Below are 26,047 nucleotides of genomic sequence, written 5' to 3' on the forward strand. Positions count from 1 at the left end.
GACGGAAAACTCGCTAGACGAAAGAGTTTTCCGTTTTGGAGGTGCTTCGCAAAACGAATCTCCTATGGGCTTGCTTCGCAAGACGAAAATGTCTTGCGAGTTCCTGCGGTTCCCCCCCCTTTCCCCTTTTTCTAAGCCGCTAAGCCGCTTATCAGCTGATCCTATAAGCCGATAAGCAGCTAATAGCGCTAATCCGTCAAAGGGCTTGCTTCGCAAGACGAAAAAACTGCTAGACGAAGAGAATCACAGAACGGATTCTTTTCGTCTTGCGAGGCACCACTGTACTTGAGTACAAAATGTAAAGTGAGAATTAGCCCTGAAATGCTGACACTGATAATGGTGCTGATAATTGCAAGCAAATAATGTGCTTCCACTTGTTGCTGTATTCACACAAGCACTGAAGATCACTTTTAACAAGCCTTGTGCAATTATTTCTGGGCATCCCCTAAATGCTACAAGCACTACTAAAGGAATCTGAAATCCAAGTGCTATTCCTAACTGGAGGGCAGGATTGAAGCTCAATACCATGTAGTCCATACATGTCCATGTTGCTCCATACAGTGTTAAAATGTCTTCAAGAACACACACCTGCCCCCTTACAAATTACCCATCTTAAAGAATAAATACTAATTATATCCACATCATGATGAGTAACACTTAAAGGCAAACTGAAACGAATTCATTCACTCAGGGCCCAAACTAGCCTATTATATCAAGCTATGAAAACCACTTTAGTATCTCACTTGATCGTGCTCCTTTTCATGCTGCTAGGAATCAGTGTTTTAGAGTGGCAATTCCCAGACTCTGGGTACTTCCTGCCCATTGCCTTTAGGCAGGTGCCTACACTGCCTCTTTTCAGAGCCTAAAAACTTTTCTGTTTAAGGAAGCCTACCTAGACATGCAAAGTTGATGTGTATTTTAATCAGTAATTCTAGCTCATAACGTATATTTTTAACTCCTTAATTATAATTTGATTTTTTTAAAAAAGAATTATTTTAAGCCTTACCTTTATTAACGAATTAGTGTATAATTCTGTAACCTGCTTAGGGGTTTCATTTATAATTAAGTGGCATACAAACTTGGTTAAATTAAGGGGGAAACTCCAGTGCATTCACAGGAATGGCTTGTGAAACATTGCCTTCTATGGTGGGCAGGGGCAGGGGCAGGAATGCTATTGCCATAAAGAGACAAGCTGAGTTGTAGGGGATGGACAAGGAGGAGATGATGTGCTTTATCTGTCCCAAAGTCAAACTTTACTGTCCCAAGGTCAATGCTGAGAGCAAAAGGCACTGCCTTTTGACAAGAACCAGTCCGCTTTTGCATGATACAGAAACTTCTCTGTATAGCTTTTGCAATTAGTTCAGTGTGGCAATTGTATCAGCTGCTACTGCCAGGGGTGGTGGTGCTATGACAGCAGCTTGCCACAGCACCAGTCTTCTTTGCCGCTCTGTTTGGTCTGCCACCATTGCCACAGCCTGAGTGGGAGGGGAGAGAAAGGAACCCATCAAACTGATAGGCTGACATATTAGGATAAGGTAAGCGCCTGGTTCTTTGAGCAATACATCTCGCTGGACAAACTGGTTTGTTGGAGACAGCTCGAACAAATGTTTCTATTCAGGGCAGAATTATCTGTGCTTCTGTTCTTACTTTTTATCCTCAGGCCCACAGTACTTTAATATACTATATTATTCTATAATTATTGTCAGCATTCTCTGTGAACCTATACATAGTGCAGCTAATGAAAGTAACTGAGCATTTGGTATAATTTATATAATGTTTATGTAATAATCACTCGGCCATGGATTTTGTGCTCTATTTATAATTACAGGAGATGTAACATTGTTCCAGTTTCCAGATGCTTAAAATAAGAGACTTAAAATAAAAATAAAATAATAATAATAGCAATTTACAAAACAAAATAAGCTTTGTGTAGCACTCAGTTAAATTGAAATATTTTGATTCATATGATTTACAGCCCAGTACACATTTACTGAGAACTGTCACACAGAATTAGAATGGGACTTACTCCTACATAAATACGCATCATACTTCAGCCTTAATCTCTGTGAAGTAAATGAGACTAAAATGGCTCAAATGCTCCCCACCTAAATCCCATGTGAGTAGGACTGAACAACTAATGTCAGTCCATCCTCCAAAATGTGGCAGAAAGCTCTTAATTCTGAAATCCTCCTGTTGTGCTTTCTCAAAAAAACACCTTTACCAGTTTTCTGAACTTACAGTTACCAATACTATTTAGGCAAAGAACCAGTTCAGTTAGCTGTTCACAACTACTATTTTCGTAAAGAACCAGACCATATGATTTGGAGGCAGCTTTAACTACTTGGCATCCTACAACATGTTTGCATGTTTCATATGCAAAAGAATCTATGCGCAGTAAATACGAGGAGTTGGAGAATGATTAATACTTTGTAATTTTCAAACCTTTACCATAGGCACCTGTAAATGTTTGGTAGCTCTCCTTAACACCATAAAGAATTTACTTACTTTGAGCTTCTGATAATAATAAACGGATAAATTGTTGAAGGTTAACGATAATACAGTAACTTTCTGAACGCATTCCTAAATTTGAGATTAAAAAAAAACAGTAGGGCTAAAACCAGTAGTCTTAAGTAATTTTGCTAATTAAACCACCCTTAAATTAACAGATACAGTGTTAATGCCCAATAAAACAAACAACATTTTACCAGGCCACAAGCCCTTGTGGAAGATTCACATTCAGTTAAATGATGACCACAATCTATAAGACATTTCTTTTGAACAAGCTCTATTAAAATGAACAGCGATCCCTTAGTCTTATGACACACTCATTCATGTTAGTGGGCCTGGCTTAGGAGAAATACTCAGTGAACTGGGCCCCATTTCACTGAAGCATGCTAACTTAATGGTGGGGTAGAAGATCTTCCAAAGAATGATTCAAACTCCTACTCAGATATAGAGGACAAACTTCTGAACACTTACTCTTAATACTTTGGTGCCATTGGTTTAGGGTCCTTGCTGTAACATGAATAACTGCTGCAGATAACACTGGGCTGCGAGGAAATGTTACAAAGAAAAACCATTGTGATTTCAAAAAGTGCTTATTCCCTATGGAGAGGGAAGAACAACGTCCCCAGCAGCGTCCACCAGAACACCTGCAAATGGAGAGGCGAGAGAACTATAGAAAGAAAGCGAAGTCTAGAAACGTCTGCTGATCCAATTTGCCCTTGAGAATTATTCAATAATTCGGAGTTGCACACCAGCGTACGGGCGACACATTTCCATTGAACAGGTGTACATTAACTCCTTTGGTCTAAACCAGCAAAAAGAAGAAGAAAAAAACCAGAACAATAACAACATAATGCCCTCTTCAGTGCATAGCAGCATACAAAGAATCATTGTCATCATGTATGTGCTTTTTACTACCGTCTGGGAAGTGTGTGCCACACCGCCGTTCCAGCTCTCAGCAGTTTTGCCACTATGTGCATCACACCTAACTGTACAACTTCATTTATCAAGAATACCCCCCCACCCCTTCCCCCACCCCCCAAAAAAACATTCATAGGTTTGTACACATGAGAGGGATGCTTATGCTGACATGGAATTCAAGTGACCAAGGTTCTGACAGTGGAAGGTATACTGCATTTACAAAATATCTTGCATGTTCACAGAAAAGCTTCAGCACTTAAAAGAGAATACTACAGTGGTGGGGCAGCTGTAGGGTTATGAGAGAAGAGGAAGTCAGTTGCAAGTTCCCTTCAAACTATACTCAGGATTAATTGAAACTCAAAAGAGCACAATTAAATGCATAGCATTTTACCATAATCAGTGCTTCCACAGACTCTGTGGACTCTTCTGTTAATCCATATTCTTAAAAAGCTTTCTACAAAGGAAAAAGTGTATAGAAACACAATTTGAAACTGTAATCAAGGTTATTTCAAGGTTACATTTTCTAAAAAAAGCTTAAATCTTGAATGTTAAATAATCACCTTTTTGGAATAAGCATCACTCGCAACATCTTACAGAAGCCTCATAGAGCTTTCCACTGACTCTCCTTGCCCTGCATTTGACTACAACAACTTGCCAACACAGCTTATGCTTCCTGATAAGCTGGATAACTACTGGAAGGTTTGGAAGATTACATTAGATATGCTCCTCCAACAGTCTTTATGTGGAAAAGGATGCTTAGCAAAACACAGCAGTAATAATCACATCAAACGTTAAGATGCTGTTTTATTACAAGTCTGTCATATGGTGGGAGCTGTGATTTAAAGCCTTATTTTCCACTAGGATTCCTTCAAGGAGTTGATTCGTGCACAGATTTTCAGTGCAGGTCCTAGCTTAATATTCATTGCACTCATGAGGTGATCCTCTTTTAATAAGAGGAGAGCCTGCCCATCAATCTCCTGGGCTCGAAATTCATCGGCAATATCTTGGCAACCTGCAAAGAAATGACAATTATTAATTTAAAAATAGGCATTGTGATCTTGAAATAAGATTTCCTCCCCCAAAGCTTGGCTCAATGACTTCCACTTTTATCTAAATCTTGCCTATAATTCCATCCCTGTTTGCATTATTGTTGGTAGAAAAGAGCGCACATTCTCAAGGGTTCCAGCTCCTCATTAACCTGGGCCTTCTCTTTCTACTGTTGTAAAACCACTGAAATATTGCAGCAGACACTTCCTGTTCCTTCACATCTCTGCCTGCTCTGAAATAAAAAAAAAAAAATTCCTTCCAGTAGCACCTTAGAGACCAACTAAGTTTGTTATTGGTATGAGCTTTCGTGTGCTATGCACACTTCTTCAGATACACTGAAACAGAAGTCACCAGACCCTTATACATAGTGAGAGGGTGGGGAGCAGTCTTACTCAGAAGGGTGGTGGGAATGGGTGATTGGCTGATAGGTGTGGTAATCCTGTTAACAACTGCTATTGGTCTTACAGGAAAAAGCAAGGGGTGAGATGGCTAAAAATAGCTTTATCATATATAATGAGATAAGAAATGAGTGTATCTGAAGAAGTGTGCATGCACACGGAAGCTCATACCTAGAACTAACTCAGTTGGTCTTTAAGGTGCTACTGGAAGAAATTTTTTTATTTTGACTATGGCAGACCAACACGGCTACCTATCTGTAACTGAAAATAAACCAGCTATTTTTGAAAACTGTCACAACAGTTTCCATCTGAGCGGTTTTAAGTGGCTGTGAGAGAAAAGGCCTACTTAGTGGTGGTACCCTGACTGTGGCGGGCTCACCTGGGACCTACCCTGATGTCATTTTGGAACTAGGCAAACGTCTTTTTTATTTTTCCAGTTTTAAAAAACGTAACTGTTCCCCCCTGTAAATCACTTTAACGTTTGCATTTAATTTGTTTGGACTGAGATTTTATTTTATTTTTGGTAAGCCTGAGAACTTGCTGGAAGTCACCGTATAAATCCCGAAACCCCTCTCTGCTGCCAAGGATTCTGAAAGTAAACTCTAGAAGCACAAGAGGAAATAGGTGCGATATTAATCCTGTTTCTTTGCAACCCAAACCAGCTCTCCTACGCCTCCTCTGCCTCACTCCTCAAAAGTAGTAATATTGCCATCGGACATTCTTAACAAACAAATGTGCTCCATTTCCATACCAGGCAAAGAATGTATGAAGGCCCAAACATCTTCCACAGTCCATCCGGATGGATCAGATTGTATCGCTGGTAACAAATCCATGTTGTCTGTTGTTTTCCTAATTCTCAGTTCCCTAAGTTCGCGCTCTCTTTCCCTTTCACTTTGCCTTCGCAAGCGAGTGGTCATGGCAACCGGTACATTGTCTTCCTGAGAAGCCAAGTCTTCTTCTGCAGATGGATAAGTAATTGGAAGCTGGAAAATGCAGTACAGATAAACCACAGTATAACCATTTTCCTTGATTAACTCTTACAAAAGGACACCGTGGAGTTTAGTTAGCATTCCACAGACCTGTCTAAGGAAGTGTTCCCTGGGAGCTCCATCAGAGCTGCTTGGCCGTCGCCCGCGTCGCCCAAGACTCCGGCTCCAACGACTGCTTTTGTCTGAGCCATATAATCCAAATTTCTTACTGCAGCTGACGTTGTACCTAAAAATTAAAAAAAAATTAAACACTCTGAAAAATTGCTTCTGGGAGTAGAATGTCAATGCTCAGTGAGAACTAACTTTTTTTAAAAAAAGCAATAGAGCCTTTGGTTCCATAATGCAAGAAGGAAATAAATATCATAAACAAATAATTGTTTTCTTATCAAAACTGGTCAAAGTCCATCAATTCATAGTTTAAAATAAATGTTACTTCCCTAAATGTTCTGAGTTAACTGTATCTAATGAGTTCAAGATATTTTAGTTTACTACCTCTTGTGGTTTTATATGATTTCACCTGCAGTTCTTTGGCCCCTAGGAGGGTGAGCCAAGGGTAATAGGAAGTATTAGGTCTTCTCTGAGGGTGGGGAGAGTTCTGACTTCAGGGAGGGAGAGCCCATGTCAGATTCCCCTCCTCCTCCTGTCATTACCTCTACAGTCCATACCCTACCAGTGCTGGAGCTCTGATACAGGTGCAGCTGAAAAGGGGACATACCAGAGGAGGACTGAAGCATGACAGGGGCAAATCCAGGGGGTGGCTTGGATCAAGTGTCCAAAACTACCCCCGTCATTCCACATATCTATGACCCACACCAAAAATAATTTCTGCTCAGGGGCTAGTATAGTTCAGTACTGTTTCTTTCCCTCCATTCCAAAGTTCAAACTATGCGCTGCACGAAGAAATACCGTATTTTTCGCTCTATAAGACGCACCTAGTTTTTAGAGGAGGAAAACTAGAAACAAGAAAGCAACGCAAAGCCTCTTGAGCGAAGAGGCAGGAGCAGCTGCGCACCAATCCCTCTTGCTCTCCTGGCTTCAGCGATAGCTGCGCAGTCTGCATTCGCTCCATAAGACGCACACACATTTCTCCTTACTTTTTAGGAGGGGGAAGTGCGTCTTACAGAGCGAAGAATACGGTACTTTCTTTTATCTGTCTTGAATTTTTCAACATTCAGCTTCACTGGAGGCTCATGAGCTCTGCTATTATGAGACGGGGGGAAACTTTTCTCTATCCACTTTTTCCATGAGCCGCTGGTGATTGTGTTGTTAATTTCTTTACATTGCTTTTAGAGCACAATAAGTAGCATGTTTGGGGTTAATTGATTTTTTAAAAACAACAACAACAGCAACAACTACTATGATAAATGTTTTAATCAGTCATACTGATAAATTGGGGTCTTATTTCCATAAGTGGTGAAACTGCAGTAAGAATGAATTCCTTTGGTAATTAATTATGATTAAAGTACCCTGTGACCCCAAATGTAAGCTTGTTTATCGATTATTTGAAAGACTATGTTTAAAGAAGTGTTAATCCTTTTTATGACTGAAGCCAAACAAGTTATAGCAAGGCACTGGAAAACATCTGCTAATTTGACCCTGGAGACTTGGTTGGAAAGGGCATGGAACGCTGCTCTTATGGAAAAGTTATCAGAGCAACTTACAGCTCTAAAAAACATGAGAGCTAAGGATGGTTTTGGAGAAACATGGTACATGTTTATTCAGCATGTCGGAAAAGACAGTACAATAACAAAACCACCAGCAGTGCATGACTCTCTCTGGAACAACTTGTTAAGGCAAGAATAGAAAACAATGCCCAACAATTACAACAGTCCAAAATCCAACACGTGAAATTCACTGTAACGTATTTTGGGAGAGAAGGGAAATGGAAATTTGTGTTACATGCTTCATAAACTTGTAGTTTTTTAATACAGTAGGCCAGCGGTCTGCAAACTTTTCAGCAGGGGGCCGGTCCACTGTCCCTCAGACCTTGTGGGGGGCCGGACTATATTTTGAAGGGGTGGGGAAAGAACAAATTTCTATGCCCCACAAATAACGCAGAGATGCATTTTAAATAAAGAAACACATTCTACTCATGTAAAAACATGCTGATTCCCAGACCGTCCATGGGCCGGATTTGGAAGGCGATTGGGCTGGATCCGGCCGCCGGGCCTTAGTTTGCCAATCCATGCAGTAGACTCTCAACTTACATGGGGCTTACGTTCCAGGGATAGAGCATAAAGCCAAAATCGCACATAGCAAAAACAACCCTTTAAAAACTGCAAAAAGCACAGTGCAGCACTCTCCAACCACCTCCAGGCTCTCTTTGAAGGTGATATGCACTCTTCCCAAGGCTGGTGTAGACTTTCCCTGCACCTCTGGATGCTCTTCCAGGGTGAGTGCAGTGGCACGTGGGATTGCCAATGTTCCCCAGGAGTGCAAAACTGTGATTGTGCCAGTTAAATATGTGTAAATTGCAAGTTGACTATATTTTTGAAAATGTAAAAATAAAGCTGATTTAAAAAACAAACTGATAAACACCACTAGCAAAACTGGAACAAAGAGTCACTAGGCTGGGTAAATCCTATGCTGGGGTCTCACTGAACTATCTGGTTCATAAGATTTTGATCCCAAATCCAGCGCTATGTTTAAAAAGCAGGCCTATACACAATTTTTGGAATATTTGAAATTATAACTAATGAAGAATACCTCTTGGCACAGGACATGGTGCAGAATCGTTTTGACCGCAGAAACTTATTTGCATATCCCATTTTCCCACAAAACTCGCACTTGAGGAGATCCGTTTCCATCTCATCCAGCCCCTCTAAAGGGAAACAGCAACATAAATTCAGTCAATCTGAGCTACTCAGTTATAAAAACATTTTCAAAAGTCTGGCAGAAGCTGTGATGAACTGTCAAAGAAAAGATACTCCAAACCGTATTGCCAAGAGAAACGGTATTTGATGGCTTGTATAAATTATGTAGGGCCGCGGGTGGCGCTGTGGGTTAAACCACAGAGCCGAGGACTTGCCGATCAGAAGGTTGGCGGTTTGAATCCCCGTGACGGGGTGAGCTCCCGTTGCTCGGTCCCTGCTCCTGCCAACCTAGCAGTTTGAAAGCACGTCAAAGTGCAAGTAGATAAATAGGTACCGCTCCGGCGGGAAGGTAAACAGCGTTTCCGTGCTCTGCTCTGGTTCGCCAGAAGCGGCTTAGTCATGCTGGCCACATGACCCGGAAGCTGTACGCCCGCTCCCTCGGCCAATAAAGCAAGATGAGCGCTGCAACCCCAGAGTCGGTCATGACTGGACCTAATGGTCAGGGGTCCTTTTACCTTTACCTTATAAATTAATTTAGATCAAGCGAGTTTGTCTGTAAACATACTTATTTTGAATAATTTAACGAACATTTAAAAGTGCCTGGAGCTGAGTCAGGTCCATTCAGCCCAACTGCTTTGACTAGCAAAGGATTGGATAGGCTGCAGCCTGAACCTAGGATCTTCATGCAAAACATGCATTCTACCAGTGTGTTACCACCCAGAGCTCCAAGGCAGCACAAGGACCCTATGCAGGCAATGGGAAATCGAAAGCCAAGAACACAAAATTTGTCTTGCTAGATCAGGGATGGGGAACCACTGGCCCATGAGCCAATCCTGACCCACCGCGTCGGCGCATGAGGCCACCCTCCTGTCAAAAACTCCCCAGAACTGGATGAGCCAGTTCTTTATCTAGTCCTTGGGATGAAAACGTTTTCCTCACTCCTGGCGCAGAACAAGTTGCCAACTGCTGCCTTTAAGCAAATTCATTGTTTGAGTAAATGTTGGCTGAACCGGTTAACTGTAGCATTCGATCACCAGGCTAGCACCACTTGTGCGTAAAGTCCAAACCAAAGAGAAAACAAGGATGCAAATACTTGAGACACCACAAAAGAACAGAAACACTATTTCTTGGAGGTTCGTTGAAGAAAAGCGACTATTAAAACAGAAGCAATCAATTAAATAAATAAATCCTATCGGAAAATATAATACATTCGTGTGGATTACAACAAGCACAGGAAGGCTCATTGTTTGCAGTTCCTCCAATGTCTTAAGACTGAAACGTAAGACTGAGAAATAACTGTAAGAGTGGGGTGCGTAACAGCATACGTATAAATTTTGGCACAAAACATGAGGAAATGCTTAACACAATGCTACTTTTTTATTTAAAAAAACATAATTTGAGAACTACTTGTCCTTTATGAGAAAGGCCACATGGAATTTTAGTCAAATAAAGTACAACGGGTGACCAACAGCTTATCTTGGAAATATAAGAGATTATTGCATCTTATTTTACTTTTGCTAAACACTACCTGCAGAACAGCTTCTGTAGTATAAAAGCTGTTAACTCTTTGAAATATCCAACAGCTGAACAAAAGGAACTGCTCAATGGCTTATCTGATGGTGTTTACAAAATACGGAGGAATTTAACGACGACACAAAATGCTGCTTTTCAGTGGTATGAAAGCCGAACACCTGAAAATTCAGTTCCCTGTACAGACAGGAGTGGCTCTATGAAGATATTTCAGCATAAATCAGGTTATGTCATCTTTTTGGCCCATGCTTGCCCTTTTGTTGTAGTGCTCTCCAACCCTATTTCTGCACCAAAGAGATTCACCTTGGCTCAGTATATAAATTTGGACTCTCTCTTGTCTATGATTGCTATTTCACCTGGGATTCTACCCATGAAAATTCCCTATTGTCAGCTTGATGAAAAGGGGGAGGGCTTGTCTATAAATCAATGTAGTTCTTATTACGCTGTACTAGGCTGACTGGAATCTGGTTGTGTACCACCAAAATTGCAGTTATTTTACATAATGGAGCCTACTGTAATGCACAGTTGCCTGATCAAGCAAGGAAGGGAAGTCCATACATGCTGCTGATGTGTATGTGTTACCATTTGAAGGGAATAAGGATACACATCTGCAGTCAGGGCTGTGACCTCCATGCAACAAAAAGGACAACAGCAAGATCAGGTGCTAAAACATTTATTTACAACTTCGGCATTCACACAAAATATGGCATTGGGTGACAATGTCTGGGAAACTCTCTTTCCTAACATACAGTGGTACCTTGGGTTACATACACTTCAGGTTGCATACGCTTCAGGTTACAGATTCCGCTAACCCAGAAATAGTGCTTCAGGTTAAGAACTTTGCTTCAGGATGAGAACAGAAATCGTGCTCCAGCAGCTCGGCAGCAGCAGGAGGCCCAATGAGCTAAAGTGATGCTTCAGGTTAAGAACGGACCTCCGGAACGAATTAAGTACTTAACCCGAGGTACCACTGTACTGTATTATTCTGTGTATAAGACGCCCCCATGTATAAGACGCCCCCTATTTTTGGAGCCCAAAATTAATAAATAAATATTTTAAACACCAAACAGAACTTTGATATTTTATTAAATGTTCAAAACACCGGTATATTTAGTACCATATATTTAAACAACAAACAGTGAGGCAAGCTGTGTAATGGCGGTTGCTCCTGTCAGCTCAGTGTAACTCCACCGTAGCTACAGCTACAGCTCTCCCACCTGTATGTGGCACTTTTGTCTCAGTATTTACGGTATGTACCGTATTTACTCCACGAGCGCTGGCAGACGCGAACGCTGATCGAGGAGCTGCGATTGCCAGAGCTGCCTGAGTGAGTGCGCTTGGGGAATGGGGGGTCTGGGTAGCCAGGGGGCGGCTGAGGGAACTGGGTGGAAGGGACAATGTCTGGAGTGGGGGCTGCTGGGGGGGGAGAGTACCAGACCAGGGTTTGTTGTGAGGCCAATAGTGAGGGGAGGCTGGGGGCGGGGTAAGAATATGGATGGCGGCATGTATTTATTTACATATTTAATTGCAGCATTCCGCTGTATAAGACAACCCCCAATTTTAAACTTTAAAAAATTGGGAGGAAATCTCATCTTATACATGGGAAAATGTGGTAATTAGAAATCTCAGGAAACAGTCTCTGGCGGAAAAATAGAATAGGCTCAGGTTTCAGAAAATACAGTTGCTCAGCATATGTTAAATAAGATGCACAAACCTTCCGTAATTATATCCTCCAACTCCGTGTCTGAGGAGTTGTCTACGTGCTTTGCATTGTTCTGCAGCTCTGGCTCCACACACATAACGTTCACCGCCTGGCCCTCCAGCAGCAGCCTCTTTTTTGCAGGCTGCTCAACTAGAAGAGAGGAGCAACTTACCTGTTGCAAGAGAAAAGAAGATCATGATACAAGAAAACAGTACACATAACCTTGCAAGGTCAGGGCATGCATTCATTAGACTTATTGCTACACAGAGAGACAAAGAATAGGTCTGTGCCTTTTGTTGTCTATGGTCCAACTCCGAACCAACATAACAATCAAAACAGATGAATGAGAATGGAAGAATGAGAAGAGAAGCAAAGAAATCTATTTTTCATTTGAAAGAAATTGTTGCTTATTTTAGACTTCTACTTGTGGCTTCGGAAATCTCAAAACATAAGGGAAAGTATCAAAAGAAGACACCACAGAAAATATATATGCTATTTTCAATTCATCCAATGCCTGTTATATCTAAAATATCTTCCCACTCCTTTCTTGATAGATAGATAGATTACCTTCCATTGTCTTGCATTGTCTATTTTCTGTCTTTAAATGTGTACAAAGGAAAGAAAAGAGACTCAGGAAGATAATCTGCCTGTTATGAAGGTAGAAGAATTCTGCTGAATGTTATACGTGGAGCTGACTCTAAAGGATGTAACACCAATCCTGGCCCAGCTGCACTGGCTGCTATTTAGCTTCTGCATCCATTTCAAAGTGATGGTTTTGACCTATGATGTCTTATGTTGCTCAGGATGCCAATAGCTCATATGAACAGACCCTGTGATCTGTGATGAGGCCTTCCCAGAGAACGGGCCTTTTCTGCGGTGGCTCCCCATTTGTGGAACGCTGCCCCAGGGAAATAAGTTTAGGCAAAAGCATTCCTCTTCAACCAGGCCTGCAGCTGTTAATCAACCTATAGCCTTTTCAAGGGGGAGGTGGGGACGATGACACAGTATATAAATATAATAATAATAATATAAAAAATGGCTTGGAATCTATCTACAAGTATCTATCTATCTATCCTCTTTGCTTATTCTTTCCTCTCTGAAGTTCAATAGATGGACTGAACGTAAGTTGTATTTAACAGCTGACAACAATAACAGCGTGGTATAGGCAAAAAAACTGCCCATTCAGGGTCAGCCTATCCAGAAGTGAATCCATTTAGAAGATTGTGGCAGGATTCGGATTGGGTAAATCAGTCTATTTCTAGTCCATGACCGTTTTGCATGTTTTGGCATCAATTACAGTACTGGTTCATCTTTCCTTTAATGGTTGCCCCCAAGGAAGAGTCAACTGACTCAGAAGGTCTTGGGACGAATACATAATCTTATCTACCTTTGAGCTCTCCTCTCTACATCCTGACATCAGATGCCTTCCCATTTCCTGCCCCCTTTTTTATACTGAGTCAACACATTGGTCCAGTGAACTCTGAATTACATAATCTGAAGGGCAGGGGTCTTTTGGGACTCATGCAGAGGGCCTTCCTAGCTCTGCTACTTTATGTTCAGAATTGCAGGGAGGCAACACATCTAAACCAAGAAAAAAAAGACCCCATTGACCACAGTGAAAGAGTTTCTAATAAGCTATTTGACAGACAGCAGTTACTAGAATCAAGTTATTTGGAGTGAAAAGCTTTAGAGTAGCAATAGCCCCAAATAACCACAACACGTTGCCTCCTAAATCAAACCAACCAACCAACAAGATACAAATATGGCTCAACATTGCACACTTACAGGAAATGGCTCTAACCCCTCTTGGATCACAAAGCCCTCAATAACATGGGTCAGGATTTGTGGCTTAACGATAGCCTGTGGAGGTTTGTTTTCTATGCTAGGGTTCTTATGAGACACTGATGCGCTGTTACTCCTTGTTGGGATTGCTGGAAGCAAAAGAGGTGGTTGTGGAACAGAGGCATGTGAAGGGTCTGATGGTGATTTAATTACAGAAGCGCTAACTGATGAGGCCATTGAGGGATGTCCGTCTTGTTCTGGAAAAAAAGTATTATTATTTTTAAAAAACAACTCAAGCATTATTTACATTCACGGCTTCACCACTACATAATTCCTTCCTAATTCTTGTTTCTTCTACTGACAAATTGCCAAAGTAATTTGGTCTTTTTGTCCAGTGTGCTCTTATCTTAGATAAGAGCCTACCAGTATCACAAATGCACTGTTGGGAGTGGGAACTGCACAACATAGCAATTTGAATAATGCGATTTATCACAATATTGTTTAACTAGCACAGAAATCCAGTTCCACTGGCATGAAATTTATTGGTGCAAGGAGGACAATATGCTAGCAGCCTGTTGTGCATAATAATTATCCTTCTTTCTTGCCTAAAGCATTTTTCTAGTCCATTAAACATTATTGTAACATTAAAGGAATCACACTCATATTTTTATTTTTAATAAGCAGAAGATAAATTGTATAACCTAATTTGTGTACATGCTGAGAAATTGAGAAACAACCAGCAAGCATGCCTCCTTCTATGTTTCTGTTCCTTAACTATCACTGCTACTTGTTCAATTCTATGGTCCATCTTGCCCAATATTCTGCCTGTGACATATTCCATTTCTGAATACTTCTGAGGAAATGCACACCAATGACAGTTTACCTATAGCTAAATAGCTACTGACATTCTTGTCTTCTGTTATCTTGTGTTGACTGAGGTTAACAGAAGTGAGCAGCAATTGTGAAGCCTGGCTTTGTGACATTGCATTTTTTTAAAAATGGGAACTAACCAAATTATACCCAGTTAAGCAAAGTTCATTGGTGCTTTTCACCAAATCTGATGAATCTGTGGCCTGGGATGGGGCCTGGAATGCAATGTAAGGTGTGGGGGGTTAAAATGCAATGATTATTGAGTTACACCTATTGCCATGTTTTAAGATAGCTGGTTGCAGACATCTGGCTTACAGATGTTAGAGACTGGTAGCTCTAGAGATCTGGGGATCTTAGGGCGGATGAACATTGCTAGTCATTGCCTCTGAGCAAGCAGCAAAAAAACCCGCATTAGGCAAAAGACTCAATCCTACATCCACCTCAAGTCAATAATGCCTGGCTTTGGGGTCTGTGAAACCCTAAGAGGGTGCCCCTGCACCTCTCCCCAATTCCACAATCATGTCAGCCATTGGTTGTACCTCAGTGGCTATGTGGCTGCTCACTTATGCTTCCCCTCATATAGAAACTGTTTAGCTCCTTCCTCTTCTGTTCCTACTGATGTTGGATCTGCCTGGCTTCCTCATGTCTGCCTACTATAATAGGCCCTTGAATTCTCTCTTTTTCCTTCAGGGGTCTGAGCTGCAGAAGCACATGTGCAAAAAAAGGAGAGGCTCTTGCCGTTTCCTTCTGCCTTAAGCTACAAACCAGCAGGCTGCCTGCTGCTAAAGTTGAACTAGTTGGCGGGTGATCAGTTTCCCCCCTGTCCTCTCCCCACCTTGAATCTAAATTGGTTTCAGCAATCTGCTGAATCCAAGACACAATTCAGACATTCAAGTATACTGGGTGAGATTCTACCCCTTTATCTTGCAGCACAATCAAAACTGCACAAAGAGAAAAGAATGGACACCACACCGGAATCTGCCCTAAATAATTACGCACCTCCATATTCCTTCTTACCTGAAAAAGGTTCCTCATAGCCAAGCTCGTCTCTGTTTCTTAAAGTTATAGCAGGAGGTGACAAGGTGGGTGGAGTGGGGGTCCTAACCATACGCACACAGTCCGATTCTTCTGGCATCTCCTCCTCACACATGTCTTCCACTTGATAAATCTGCATTGAAGAGATAAGCACTTTTAGAATCAAACCCTACAGATATTTTATGGAATTGTTAGTTGCCCTGGGTCTTCTTTATTTATTTTTTTTGAAGGGAAAGGCAGGACAGCCATACTGAAATAAAGGTTTTGCCAACTTAATCAAAATAAGGCTATTATCAATGTAACTTTAGCTATTATCAATGTAATTTTAGCAAAGATTACAGTCATACCACAGGTTACAGATGTTTCAGGCTGCGCACCGCGCCAAATCCGGAAGTACTGGAATGGGTTACTTCCAGGTTTCGACGCTTGCGCATGCGCAGAAGCACTAAATCATGCTTTGCACATGCGCAGAAGACCGAATCGTGACCTGCGCAGATGCAGCGCTGCGGGTTGCAAACGTGCTTCCCGCACGGATCACATTCGCAACCTGAGGGTCCACTGTATAGTGATTACTGCTTCATCATGAAATAAACAGCTGGTGCATACATGACAGGGTTAGGATGCTTTGATTTACATATGCATTCATTCCTTTAGCTATTTCCACCCTGCTCTTGGTCGAGACCTAACAATTTTTAAGTCAAATGTATAATCTTTCACATCAAAATTGTAAAACCGGCAAACGCTTTCAATCCGGAAGAGCTGTAATAAAACAAATATCTAACATCCACCCAGTTTAAACTTGTCAGTGTTTCATCTCCCATTTCAAAACTGGAGAGGGATGTTCTCAGATGCTCACCACCGGGGTCTCAACAGGTACTGCTTGTTGCACTTGAAGATTCACTGCAACCGTCTGAGGAGGAGGAAGAGTCTGAAACGGCAGCTGGACCAATGCTTCGGCAGCAGGAAGCTCCTCCTCAGAAACCAACGTGTTCTGCACCAAAACCTGACCCTGGGACAAAATGTCAGGCTGCACTTGTAAAGACTGAACAGGCGGGAGAGGAAGTGGCTGGCTGTGGGCTGGAGATGTTGGCAGCTGGGGAGAGGCTGCCACTGGGATTGGCGTGGGCTGCAAAGCTGGATACTGCTGGTGAGGCGTTGGAGATGTTATATGTTGGCCCGCGGACACCAAGGTAGGCTGATCCGGTGACCCAATGTGAACTATTGGGGAAGGTGGCAGCTGGGCTGGAAGATTAGAAGGCTGCGAGGTTGCTTCTGTTGGCCTATCATCGGCCTGCCCCGGGTGATGCTCTGACTGAAGTGCTGATGATGCTAGCGGATGTGTTTGCGACTGAATAAGAGCTTGGGGGTGTATAATTATTGTTGGCGACTGGCTGGGCGAAGGAGGTGGTGGAGGAGATACCACGACTGACTGCTGGGAGGACTGGGATGGAGTTGGAGAAAGTGGAGGAGGAAGTGGCGGGGGATGGATGTGGACAGGTGTGCAGTGCTGCGATGAGGCGCTGCTGGGGGCTGGAGGAAGAGCATGGCCTTGGAGAGGGGCACAGTGTTGCGACACAGATGCTTCCTGGCTGGGAGGAAGCTGGAGCGTGATTGGTTGAACTTGTTGCTGCTGGAAGATCAGCTGGTGGTGGGAAATTTTTGAAGGTGGTGAGTGAAGAGGGGACTGCTGGTGCTTTAACAAAGAATGAGGCTGAATAGCAGAATATGAAGCTGCACAGTGAAAAGGGAAATAAAAAGAGAGAATCAATAATCATTTCCTTAAATCCACAAAAAATAATAATGCATGGTTTTAGTCACGTCCACCCGGCATTTGACCAAATCAAGCAAATAGATCCATTATCTTTATAAATGGCAACTAATATATTCAATACAATACCCTGAATTTGACAAATCCTTAGAGAAACACACCTATGAACAGTAATTTGAGGGCTGGGGGACAATTTTTCACTAGAAAGTTCTTCATTTTTAGAATTAAATTGGGCAACTGTAATAGACAAAACACTAGTCAAATCTAAAATCAAAGTTGTAGCTAACATTTTTCCAGTGACTATCCCTAGGAAGCAGTTCTTCAGGCATTCTAGAATAATTTGTATGTTAACATTTGGTATCTGAAGAAGTGTGCATGCACACGAAAGCTCATACCAATAACAACTTAGTTGGTCTCTACGGTGCTACTGGAATTTTTTTTTTATTTTGTATGTTAACAGTTTTCACTGCCGTTCGCTGCCTTAAAATCTATATAATTCATACATTTATGGAAGGGCATGTGTTATTGTGCCATCATGTATTAAAATACTTACAAATATCCTAATAAAAATAATTCCCCAGTAAAGCTTCGAGTTTGTTTGACTGTAACATTCAAACGCTAACCCTAAAATCCTATGGGTCCCTGGGATGGCAACTCATGGGATAGAGGAAGATCAGCTCTCCAGTAGTGGAAAGAGACATCTAACCATGGAGAGGGAGACCGTATGCCGGCTGCTCCCTTCCTGAAGCTGTGGAAACTGCCATGGCCCTTTGTTTTGCTGACGTCAGAGTTCTGGTGCTTGTAGGGTTGACAAGGGTGTTTTGGGGCCAGACCAGGGCAAGGCTTGGGTATGAATGATCCATTGCTGTCCCAGTTCCCCGACATGCCCCAAACCAGGAGGACTAGTATATTAGCCCTGGGGCCAACATATTTATACCGATTTGATCCCAACAAGAATGGGAGGGAAATTGAAAACAAAAACAGGTAGGTGCAGAAGAGCAATCCTTTACCCAGCAGAGTGCTTGATTGGGATGTTCTGTTCTGTTCTCCTCTCACCCTCAGGAATTGCACAAAGTGAAGTTTATTGAAATGCTTCCCTCTCATCAAATACTTGAGTTCAACTACTGTTGGTAATGGGAAGAAACCTTCCCAGATAGATATACAGTGATGTACCACTAATGTGCCACGCTGTTTCTCCAATATATGTAAAATGAATATGTACGTCACATTTCAATGACTTTAGGCAGAATTTTTCAGTCCAGAATGTGATGGAACACTGTCGTGTCAGTATATGAGTGCTTATTTTAATGTTCCCACTTACCTAGAGCTTCCTAGAATTTCCTGGGGCTTCAGATTTTGTGGTGCATTCCACACAAGTGACAGGACACAGGAAATATGCACAAAAATCAAACAATACATTGTATTTAAATGAACACTCTTTGAAGAAGGTGACCTCTCTATCCTACCTGGTGCCATGAGCTGATGAATACTGGATGTGCGTGTGACGGCTGGGCTTCGAGGCTCTGCTGTTGGGCTGTCACCTTTCCGTTTGCTTTCTAGAGGATCTGACTGGCTGGCTTTGGTACTGGTTACGGGTTTATTAGGGCACACAGCTAGTGTCTGGGCATGACTACTGCTTTTTGGAGAGCCGTTCTGTGAACTAGATAATACACCCAACTTCTGGCTGCGTAATGTCAAATTCTGGACCTATAGAAAGTGATTAAAAAGAAATCCAACATGAAGTTTAATAACCAGCTTAATGGCAAACTTTCAATTTGACGATGCCAAAATCAGAAAAGCACTACAATGAAGCCCAGTAAGTCCCATGGGAAAAACAGGTCAGAACCGAGCTTCTGAATATCTACAGTGCCAGAGATGTTAAGAATACCGAAGTCCATACTATCTTGGTTAGAGAGCAATCTTAAAATGTACATGATATTACTATTAGACTGACAATAAATAGTGGAATTCAAATCCATTCACAGTTCCCCCAAGGAAATTACTTGGCTTGGTCTTCTGTCACATCTATGATAGGCTATACAGTTCTGGTTGGGGTAGCAGCAGGATAAAATGAAAAGAGGGAGGAAACATAGATACCCCTAATATTACCATACAGAAAGGCCACCTCAAAGTGTATCTAACAAACCATTTAAATATATTGCAAAAAGGGATGTAAAATATTTGTATTGAACACTAGTTGTAAAAGTGAAACACAGCACAGAGGTACGAGATTCTTATAGTTCCACATGATGCTAACTGAATCCTGAAAAGATGAAGTTTCCTGCTGGTAAATAAAATAAAAACACTGCAGGCACTTCACTAGACCACAGCTGGGTCAAAGTCAATGCTCCTCAAATCAGAATGACTTCTCACATTCCAGGAAACTGTTAAGATACCTGCACCTAGCTTGAAATGCCAGGCTGTAAGGTGCTATACTTATAATACAAAGGGAAGGGAAGTCCAACTACAGTGGTACCTCGGGTTACATACGCTTCAGGTTACAGACTCCGCTAATCCAGAAATAGTACCTCGGGTTAAGAACTTTGCTTCAGGATGAGAACAGAAATCATGCTCCAGCGGCACGGTGGCAGAAGGAGGGCCCATTAGCTAAAGTGGTGCTTCAAGTTAAGAACAGTTTCAGGATAAGAATGGACCTCCGGAACGAATTAAGTACTTAACCCGAGGTACCACTGTATATCTGTTTTGAACACTTCCATAATCATGTTGATCAAACAGACAATAAATAAATTTATACCCTTAAGGCCCTGCATAGCTTCACACGAACCACTGTTAACTGACATCCCAAGACATTCCTGTGAGCTTTGGGGTCCCTTCCAACTCTACAATTCTATGGTTCTATTAAAAGACTGGAAGAACACGGGAGCAATTCTGTCTTCACAAGAGAGGAATACTGAACATTAAGAAAATTATCAGACCTGCCTGGAGAGAATTTGAATTGTGCTTATCTTAAGGAAAACCAATTCACAATGTTAACCAGCAGGAAATTAGGCGAGAAAAACAATATTGGTGACAGATCTTAGAATACTTGACTGCTTTGGTCAGAGTTCTTGGCATGTAAAACCTGGCATTCCGTGGTACAACTGAAAAGATTCCAGCAGCTACAACAATACAATTCCCTATTTGGCTTCCTGTATGATATACAGTCAAACCTCGGACGGTGAACGCCTCCATTTTGGAACGTTTCAGCTCCCGAACGCCAAAACCTGGAAGTAAATGCTCCGGTATTGAATGCTTTTCAGAAGCCGAATGTCTGACGCAGCTTCCTTTTGAGTCCAGGAAGCTCCTGCAACCAACTGGAAGCTGTGCCTCGGTTGTCAAACATTTCAGAAGCCAAACAGATTACCTTCGACAACAGAGGTTTGACTGTATACAGTATGAACACAAAATCTACTGATGATGTACTGAAGGTCTGCAAAAAATTGGAGAAATCATAGATGCACGATGGAAACAAAAATACTATACTGATGCTGAATATCTTTGCTGTGAACGTATAGCAATAGCTCAAAGACTTCCAAAGTCCATGCTGCCACAAGCAGTACTTCTTTTCATACTGAGACAAAAACTCCTGGATAATGTGCCTAATGTTTCTCACACTTGCAGTGTCAGTGGCAAGTGGCAAGTGCAGTTTCTCAAAGCTCAAACTTATAAAAACTTACATATGCTCAATCATGTTGCAAAAGAGACTAGTTGGCTTGAGAACTATAACAGTTGAACATGCCCAAGCATCAGCACTTGACCTGAAGGAACTGGTGGCAAAATTAGTAAAGGAAAAGGGACTCAAAGCAAGATACTGATGTGCATGAAACTGAAATTTATGAGACATCTTAATATCATAATTCACAAGATTATTATTCAAAATGATTTGGCTAAAACATTTTCTATTTGAGAAACATAATCAAATATGGATGTATTACATATTCTTTCAATTTAAGATAAATTTAACAATTTCAAGTTTGTGCTTTTGATTTGTTCTGCAAGTCATCTGTTTCTGAAAACTGAAGTTAGCAATTTTTTGAGGTAGTTAGCCTTGCCTAGGGCACAAAGTAGCCTGGCACTCGCACTGCCTATATGTTACTTCCAAGTAGTAGCTTAAAAATAGCAGAACTACCCTGCTCTTTCCTAGAAGGCATAGCCTAAAACAGGCTTCCTCAAACTCGGCCCTCCAGATGTTTTTGGCCTATAACTCCCATGATCCCTAGCTAGCTGGACCAGTGGTCAGGGATGATAGGAATTGTAGTATCAAAAGATCTGGAAGGCAGAGTTTGAGGAAGACTGGCCTAAAAGCTGAAATATTCCTTCTCTCCAGGAAGGACAAAAACTCCCCACCTTCATCTTGAAGAGGAATGAACTTTTTGCTGTTTGCTCTGTTACATATTGAGATGGGTGATTTTTCTTTTATTTTCTTCTGTTCATTGCTCTGTCTTTTACACAAAACAGTGTCTATGACTAGGTTCCTGACCCTAATATGGTCAAAGTCGCAGTCTCACTTTTAAGAAATAATACATTAAGGTATTTAAAACCAAAGAGGACAATGAACAATGACAAGGAAACTATAAATGAAAATATGAAGACAAGCACTAAAAGGTAACATGCCACAGTAAGACTGAAGGTAGTGGTAGAAAAAAGAGGCAACAGAAAAGCAAGCAGATCAAAAAATTGAGAGGATAGGGTTATTGATGTGGCAACAGTTCTTTGTGAGGTCACTGGAAGCCTTGAGGCCAAAGATCCTACATGAGAAAAGATTGCCCTTAAGCTCTTAATTCTCATACACGCTCAAATATGTGGCACACTGAGCTAATGCAAATGCAATATATTTATTTGTACAAAAATAAAAGCTTATATTGGAACAGTTGGCTGCCTGCTTCCTTGATTGTGTTCTGAAAAGGGGGATTACTTAGGAAGAAAACCAATACACGCCCTTATTTTTCAACCTGACTACTAAAATCAATACTTTAATCTTTTGGGTATGCTTTTAGTACAGGTTAACAGGGGAAAAATACAGAACAATCTTATGTTAAGCAGGGCCAAGGCATCACTGGTTGGTGGATGATATCCATGCTTTATGATGTCACTGCTGTCATAGAAACCATGTGTGCACACAAATGAAAATGCCATCAGCCAGTACAAGAGCATGGAAAGCTGAGAGAGGAGGCAACATCTTGAGTGGGGCAGGGTCAGCGAAAACCGAAACAAGAACGCTCCACAACCTGGGGCACAATTCAGATTCTGGGCACATAGTATGGAACAGGAGTTTGACTGGCTACAGAGTCAGTCAGCCCTTTGCAAAGTAGACCTCTACAGTCCCGACGAGTCAAGAAACCAAGACCGCAAAGTTATCTGTTTCGTTGATGTTGGCAACCTCAAAGTAACAGACAAACACAAACACAACAGAGGATTATCCGGTGCCGCTGACCCTTGTCTTGACCTTCGTAATCTTGAAGAAAAGGAAGTAATTGTAATAAAGGACAACGAGAACGATCCCCATTCTAATACCGAAGGCGCCGTCTGCCTTTTCAAGCAAGGCTCTTCTGAAGAACTCAACGTTGTTAGCTGGCTCAGCAACGACCTTCAGAAATACGCAGTTGGATTCCAGCATGCACTAACCCCCTCAGGCCCTCGTAAATCTGCTTACAATTCACCTGCGCTTGAGAAGATGTCCCAGACCAGTGATACTTCCTTCCGGGGCAATGGTTGCCCAAGAGGAGGAGATGATCTTTCCTATTATGTTAACAAACTCTGTTCTTTAGTGGTTCAAATGGCACAGAAGGAAATGAAGGATAAATTTGACAGTAGTAAATGCATTCGGCAATCAATCAATCCCCGCGGATCAAACAGCAGTGCAGACTATGGCAAGCTGTCCCCCAAATCATCTCACGATGACCCCAGAAAAGCTTCCGTCTTTTATGGAGAGATGTGCAATCAGAACGGCTACAGGAATGGTCAGGGAGCGGACAGACAAATGTTGGAAAGGAAACAGTCATGTCCTGGACAGGATGATGGCTCTGTAAGCAAAGGATTGATGGTATATGCAAACCAGGTTGCTTCAGATATGATGTTCTCATTCATGAAGACAATGAAAGTCCAAAAAGGCAAGCATCCTCCACCAGCTTGCGTGGTGTTAAAGAAAGTGCTTTTGAAACACACCAGGGATGTCATATCTGACTTAATCGACTCCACTATGAAAAATCTACACAACGTCACAGGAGTGCTCATGACAGACTCTGACTTTGTCAATACAGTGAAGAAGAACCTTTTCAATGCAGGGACCCAGAAGTCAACTGAGATTCTGGAAGCAATGGTGAAACGTTTATTCAAAGCATTGTCAGGAGACGATAAAAAGCAATGCCTAGCTTTCACAGCACTAAAAGCAGGTACACACACAGACTCCAGAACTCAAGGATTGCAGTTTGCATCACTTAAAGGTGAAATGCAGGGCAGAGGAGGAAATGGACAAATGAGGCCCCATCCCGGTGGAAGCAAAGGTGCAGACAAGCACTGTTCAATGGATGTGTACGCTAAAGACCTTATTGTAACAGCATTAATGTTAATACAGCAACACCTCTTAGAAAAAAACAAAGATCAAGCACCCACCCGCGAGACAACTACCACATCGTTTTGCTGTTCCCATGACAGAAGCGGTGGGTCCAAATATGGTTCAAGGCCAGGCGGGGGCAGACAGGAAAGCCTGGAATCCCAAAAATGCGATCTCTCAAGTATTCTCTTGTCCATCATCCAGAAAGTACTAAGAGAAGCTGGTGTTGCAGACGAGTGTCCCCCTGACAGAGGCTATAAGCAGCCTTCCTTTGCCGAGTGCAGACCACAGAGGGCCTTATCTAAATCATATGGGGGGCCTGATATGAATGACAACATGGAACAGATAAACAAGCAGTTTATTGACCAACTGGTGGAATCGGTGATGAAGCTGTGCATGCTGATGGCTAAAGGTGGCGATGACGGAAAATGTAACGGGATGCCATTGGGTGTGGGCTCTGAGGTGATTGTGAATAACCAGAACTGCAACAACAGTACACAAAACAAAGAACTGCAAGCTGTGCTCCAGTGGTTAGTTGCTTCGCAATTCAATGTGCCAAACCTGACATTCATGAACGATCAAGATGGAGAATTGGCAAGGCTTCCTCAGCTGGCTGACAAAGCAGCCAAGAAGGGCTACAGCGTAGGCGACATTGTTCAGGAGGTAATGAGGTATTATGAAAAACAACAGGTGGATGCCATGTCGGGACAAATGCCTCGGTGTGGACTAGTCGACTGGCTGATTGCTAACCTGTAAGAACTAACTCTTCCCTCTCATGTTACTCTCGTGAGCCCAGTCCAGGCGCCGAAACCACTCTTTGCTGGCGCAACTGAAACCACCAATACAGCCCCACTGCAAGCAACAGTGCACTGAACTGAACTGGGGTAGCTGGGCAAGCTCATCAATAAAAAAGAATAAAAAAAAGTGAGAGGGGAGACAGGCTGTTTATTGATCACTTCAAACAAATAACCAGGTCCTAATTAGCTGCAACATTATACATAATCCAAGGAGCCCAGAAACAGCATTAAAAAAAATAAATCAAAATGCAGGATGTGTTCAAAGCCTTTCTACTACTACTGTAGGCTGCTAATGAAAATTAGTGATAAGGCACAGAAAGGTGGGGAAAAGAAGGGAGGGGAGGGAGTCCGAGTTTCCAGTCACAGTAGATGAGAAAGTATCAGTTGTGGCAACCGTCTCAACTCGTTACAAATCAGAATGTGTTAAGTTTTAAAACCTTATATTCACTTCTGCTTTGTGACACCCACTTTGTGCTTTGTACATTCCACCCTCATCTACCGACTGATGTGAAGAAGTATTCTGTCTCCAAAAGGAGCGCTCCAGAAAATAAATGTTAGGACAATGCATTTACGTTGTGTTCACTTCCAGGCCAGTTTATTTTAAAGGAATCTCCATGCTTCTCCTTTGCTGCTGCCCATAACTTTAATAGGGAAGTAGAATGCAATTAACAAACTACTGGGGGCAACCTCTGGCACTTATGGGAGACTCCCTCTACTTCTTAGCTATTTTGAAAGTCAGTTGCCTCTTACATGGTTGCATCCAGGATGTCTGTAACCAAAGACAGACACGCTAAGCTGTATACTGCTGAGGTGGAATCATAGAATATCAAGCATTGGTAGATATTGCTGACCAATTCAGGGCCTCATAAATTAATGTATCTGGAATCAGGAATACTCCCCCCCCCCAAAAAAATGCACACAACCCCATGACAGAAAGTTCACGACAATGGGATGAATAGGAGGTCCTCATCTTGAGCATCACATTATATAGCTAGCTTCGGTCAGTCACCTGGCTAGACCCTTGTTGCAGTTGGAATTGTGCATCTTTTTTTGCATGTCCTTTCTGACATATGAAATTTAATGCTAAATTGTAGGCAACACAGTGAATTAAGGACTAAATGACTATCCTGCAATTTTGAGTGTGTTGAGTATTGTTTTAATGCCTTAGTCTCAGCAAGGTAATTTTGGTGTTACTTCTAGCTTAACAAAGTTTAGGATTTTAGACAAGTAACAATAAAAGTAGACCTGCGTCTTCTTTCTACATAATGAAGGACAAAGATGTACCAGTTGCAAGGACTGGTTTTGTGATTACACGAAAAATAAGTGTTTTACTTTTT

At 41.9% G+C, this 26,047-nt stretch overlaps 2 protein-coding genes across 3 annotated transcripts in view; one reads left to right on the plus strand and one right to left on the minus strand.

Annotated features, from left to right (window-relative positions):
* PHC3 (polyhomeotic homolog 3) overlaps window positions 1-26,047 on the minus strand; it is a 51,977-nt gene that overhangs the window by 3,548 nt on the left and 22,382 nt on the right. The window contains exons 7-16 of one of the 2 annotated variants that reach the window (XM_083504004.1): window positions 18,827-19,067; window positions 16,449-17,323; window positions 15,575-15,725; window positions 13,691-13,944; window positions 11,918-12,077; window positions 8,567-8,681; window positions 5,951-6,086; window positions 5,623-5,854; window positions 863-4,438; window positions 286-815 (exon numbers count right to left, since the gene is read on the minus strand). In XM_083504004.1, coding sequence (XP_083360130.1) covers window positions 4,284-4,438; window positions 5,623-5,854; window positions 5,951-6,086; window positions 8,567-8,681; window positions 11,918-12,077; window positions 13,691-13,944; window positions 15,575-15,725; window positions 16,449-17,323; window positions 18,827-19,067 — 2,319 coding nt within the window. In that variant the 3' untranslated portion in view covers window positions 286-815; window positions 863-4,283. Of the gene's footprint in view, window positions 1-277; window positions 4,439-5,622; window positions 5,855-5,950; window positions 6,087-8,566; window positions 8,682-11,917; window positions 12,078-13,690; window positions 13,945-15,574; window positions 15,726-16,448; window positions 17,324-18,826; window positions 19,068-26,047 lie in introns of both variants that reach the window. The other variant, XM_083504003.1, reaches the window with a different exon arrangement.
* LOC310707220 (A-kinase anchor protein 4-like) lies at window positions 22,457-25,277 on the plus strand. Its single transcript, XM_083504157.1, has one exon. The coding sequence runs from the start codon at window positions 22,621-22,623 to the stop codon at window positions 24,667-24,669; it is 2,049 nt and encodes a 682-aa protein (XP_083360283.1). The 5' UTR covers window positions 22,457-22,620; the 3' UTR covers window positions 24,670-25,277.

The sequence above is a fragment of the Podarcis liolepis genome (assembly GCF_965112155.1).
Source record: "Podarcis liolepis genome assembly, chromosome: 5".
Taxonomy (NCBI): Eukaryota; Metazoa; Chordata; class Lepidosauria; order Squamata; family Lacertidae; genus Podarcis; species Podarcis liolepis.

Coding starts and splice junctions, on each gene's coding strand:
- LOC310707220 (XM_083504157.1), top strand. CDS start 22,621: ATGGAACAGGAGTTTGACTGGCTACAGAGTCAGTCAGCCCTTTGCAAA.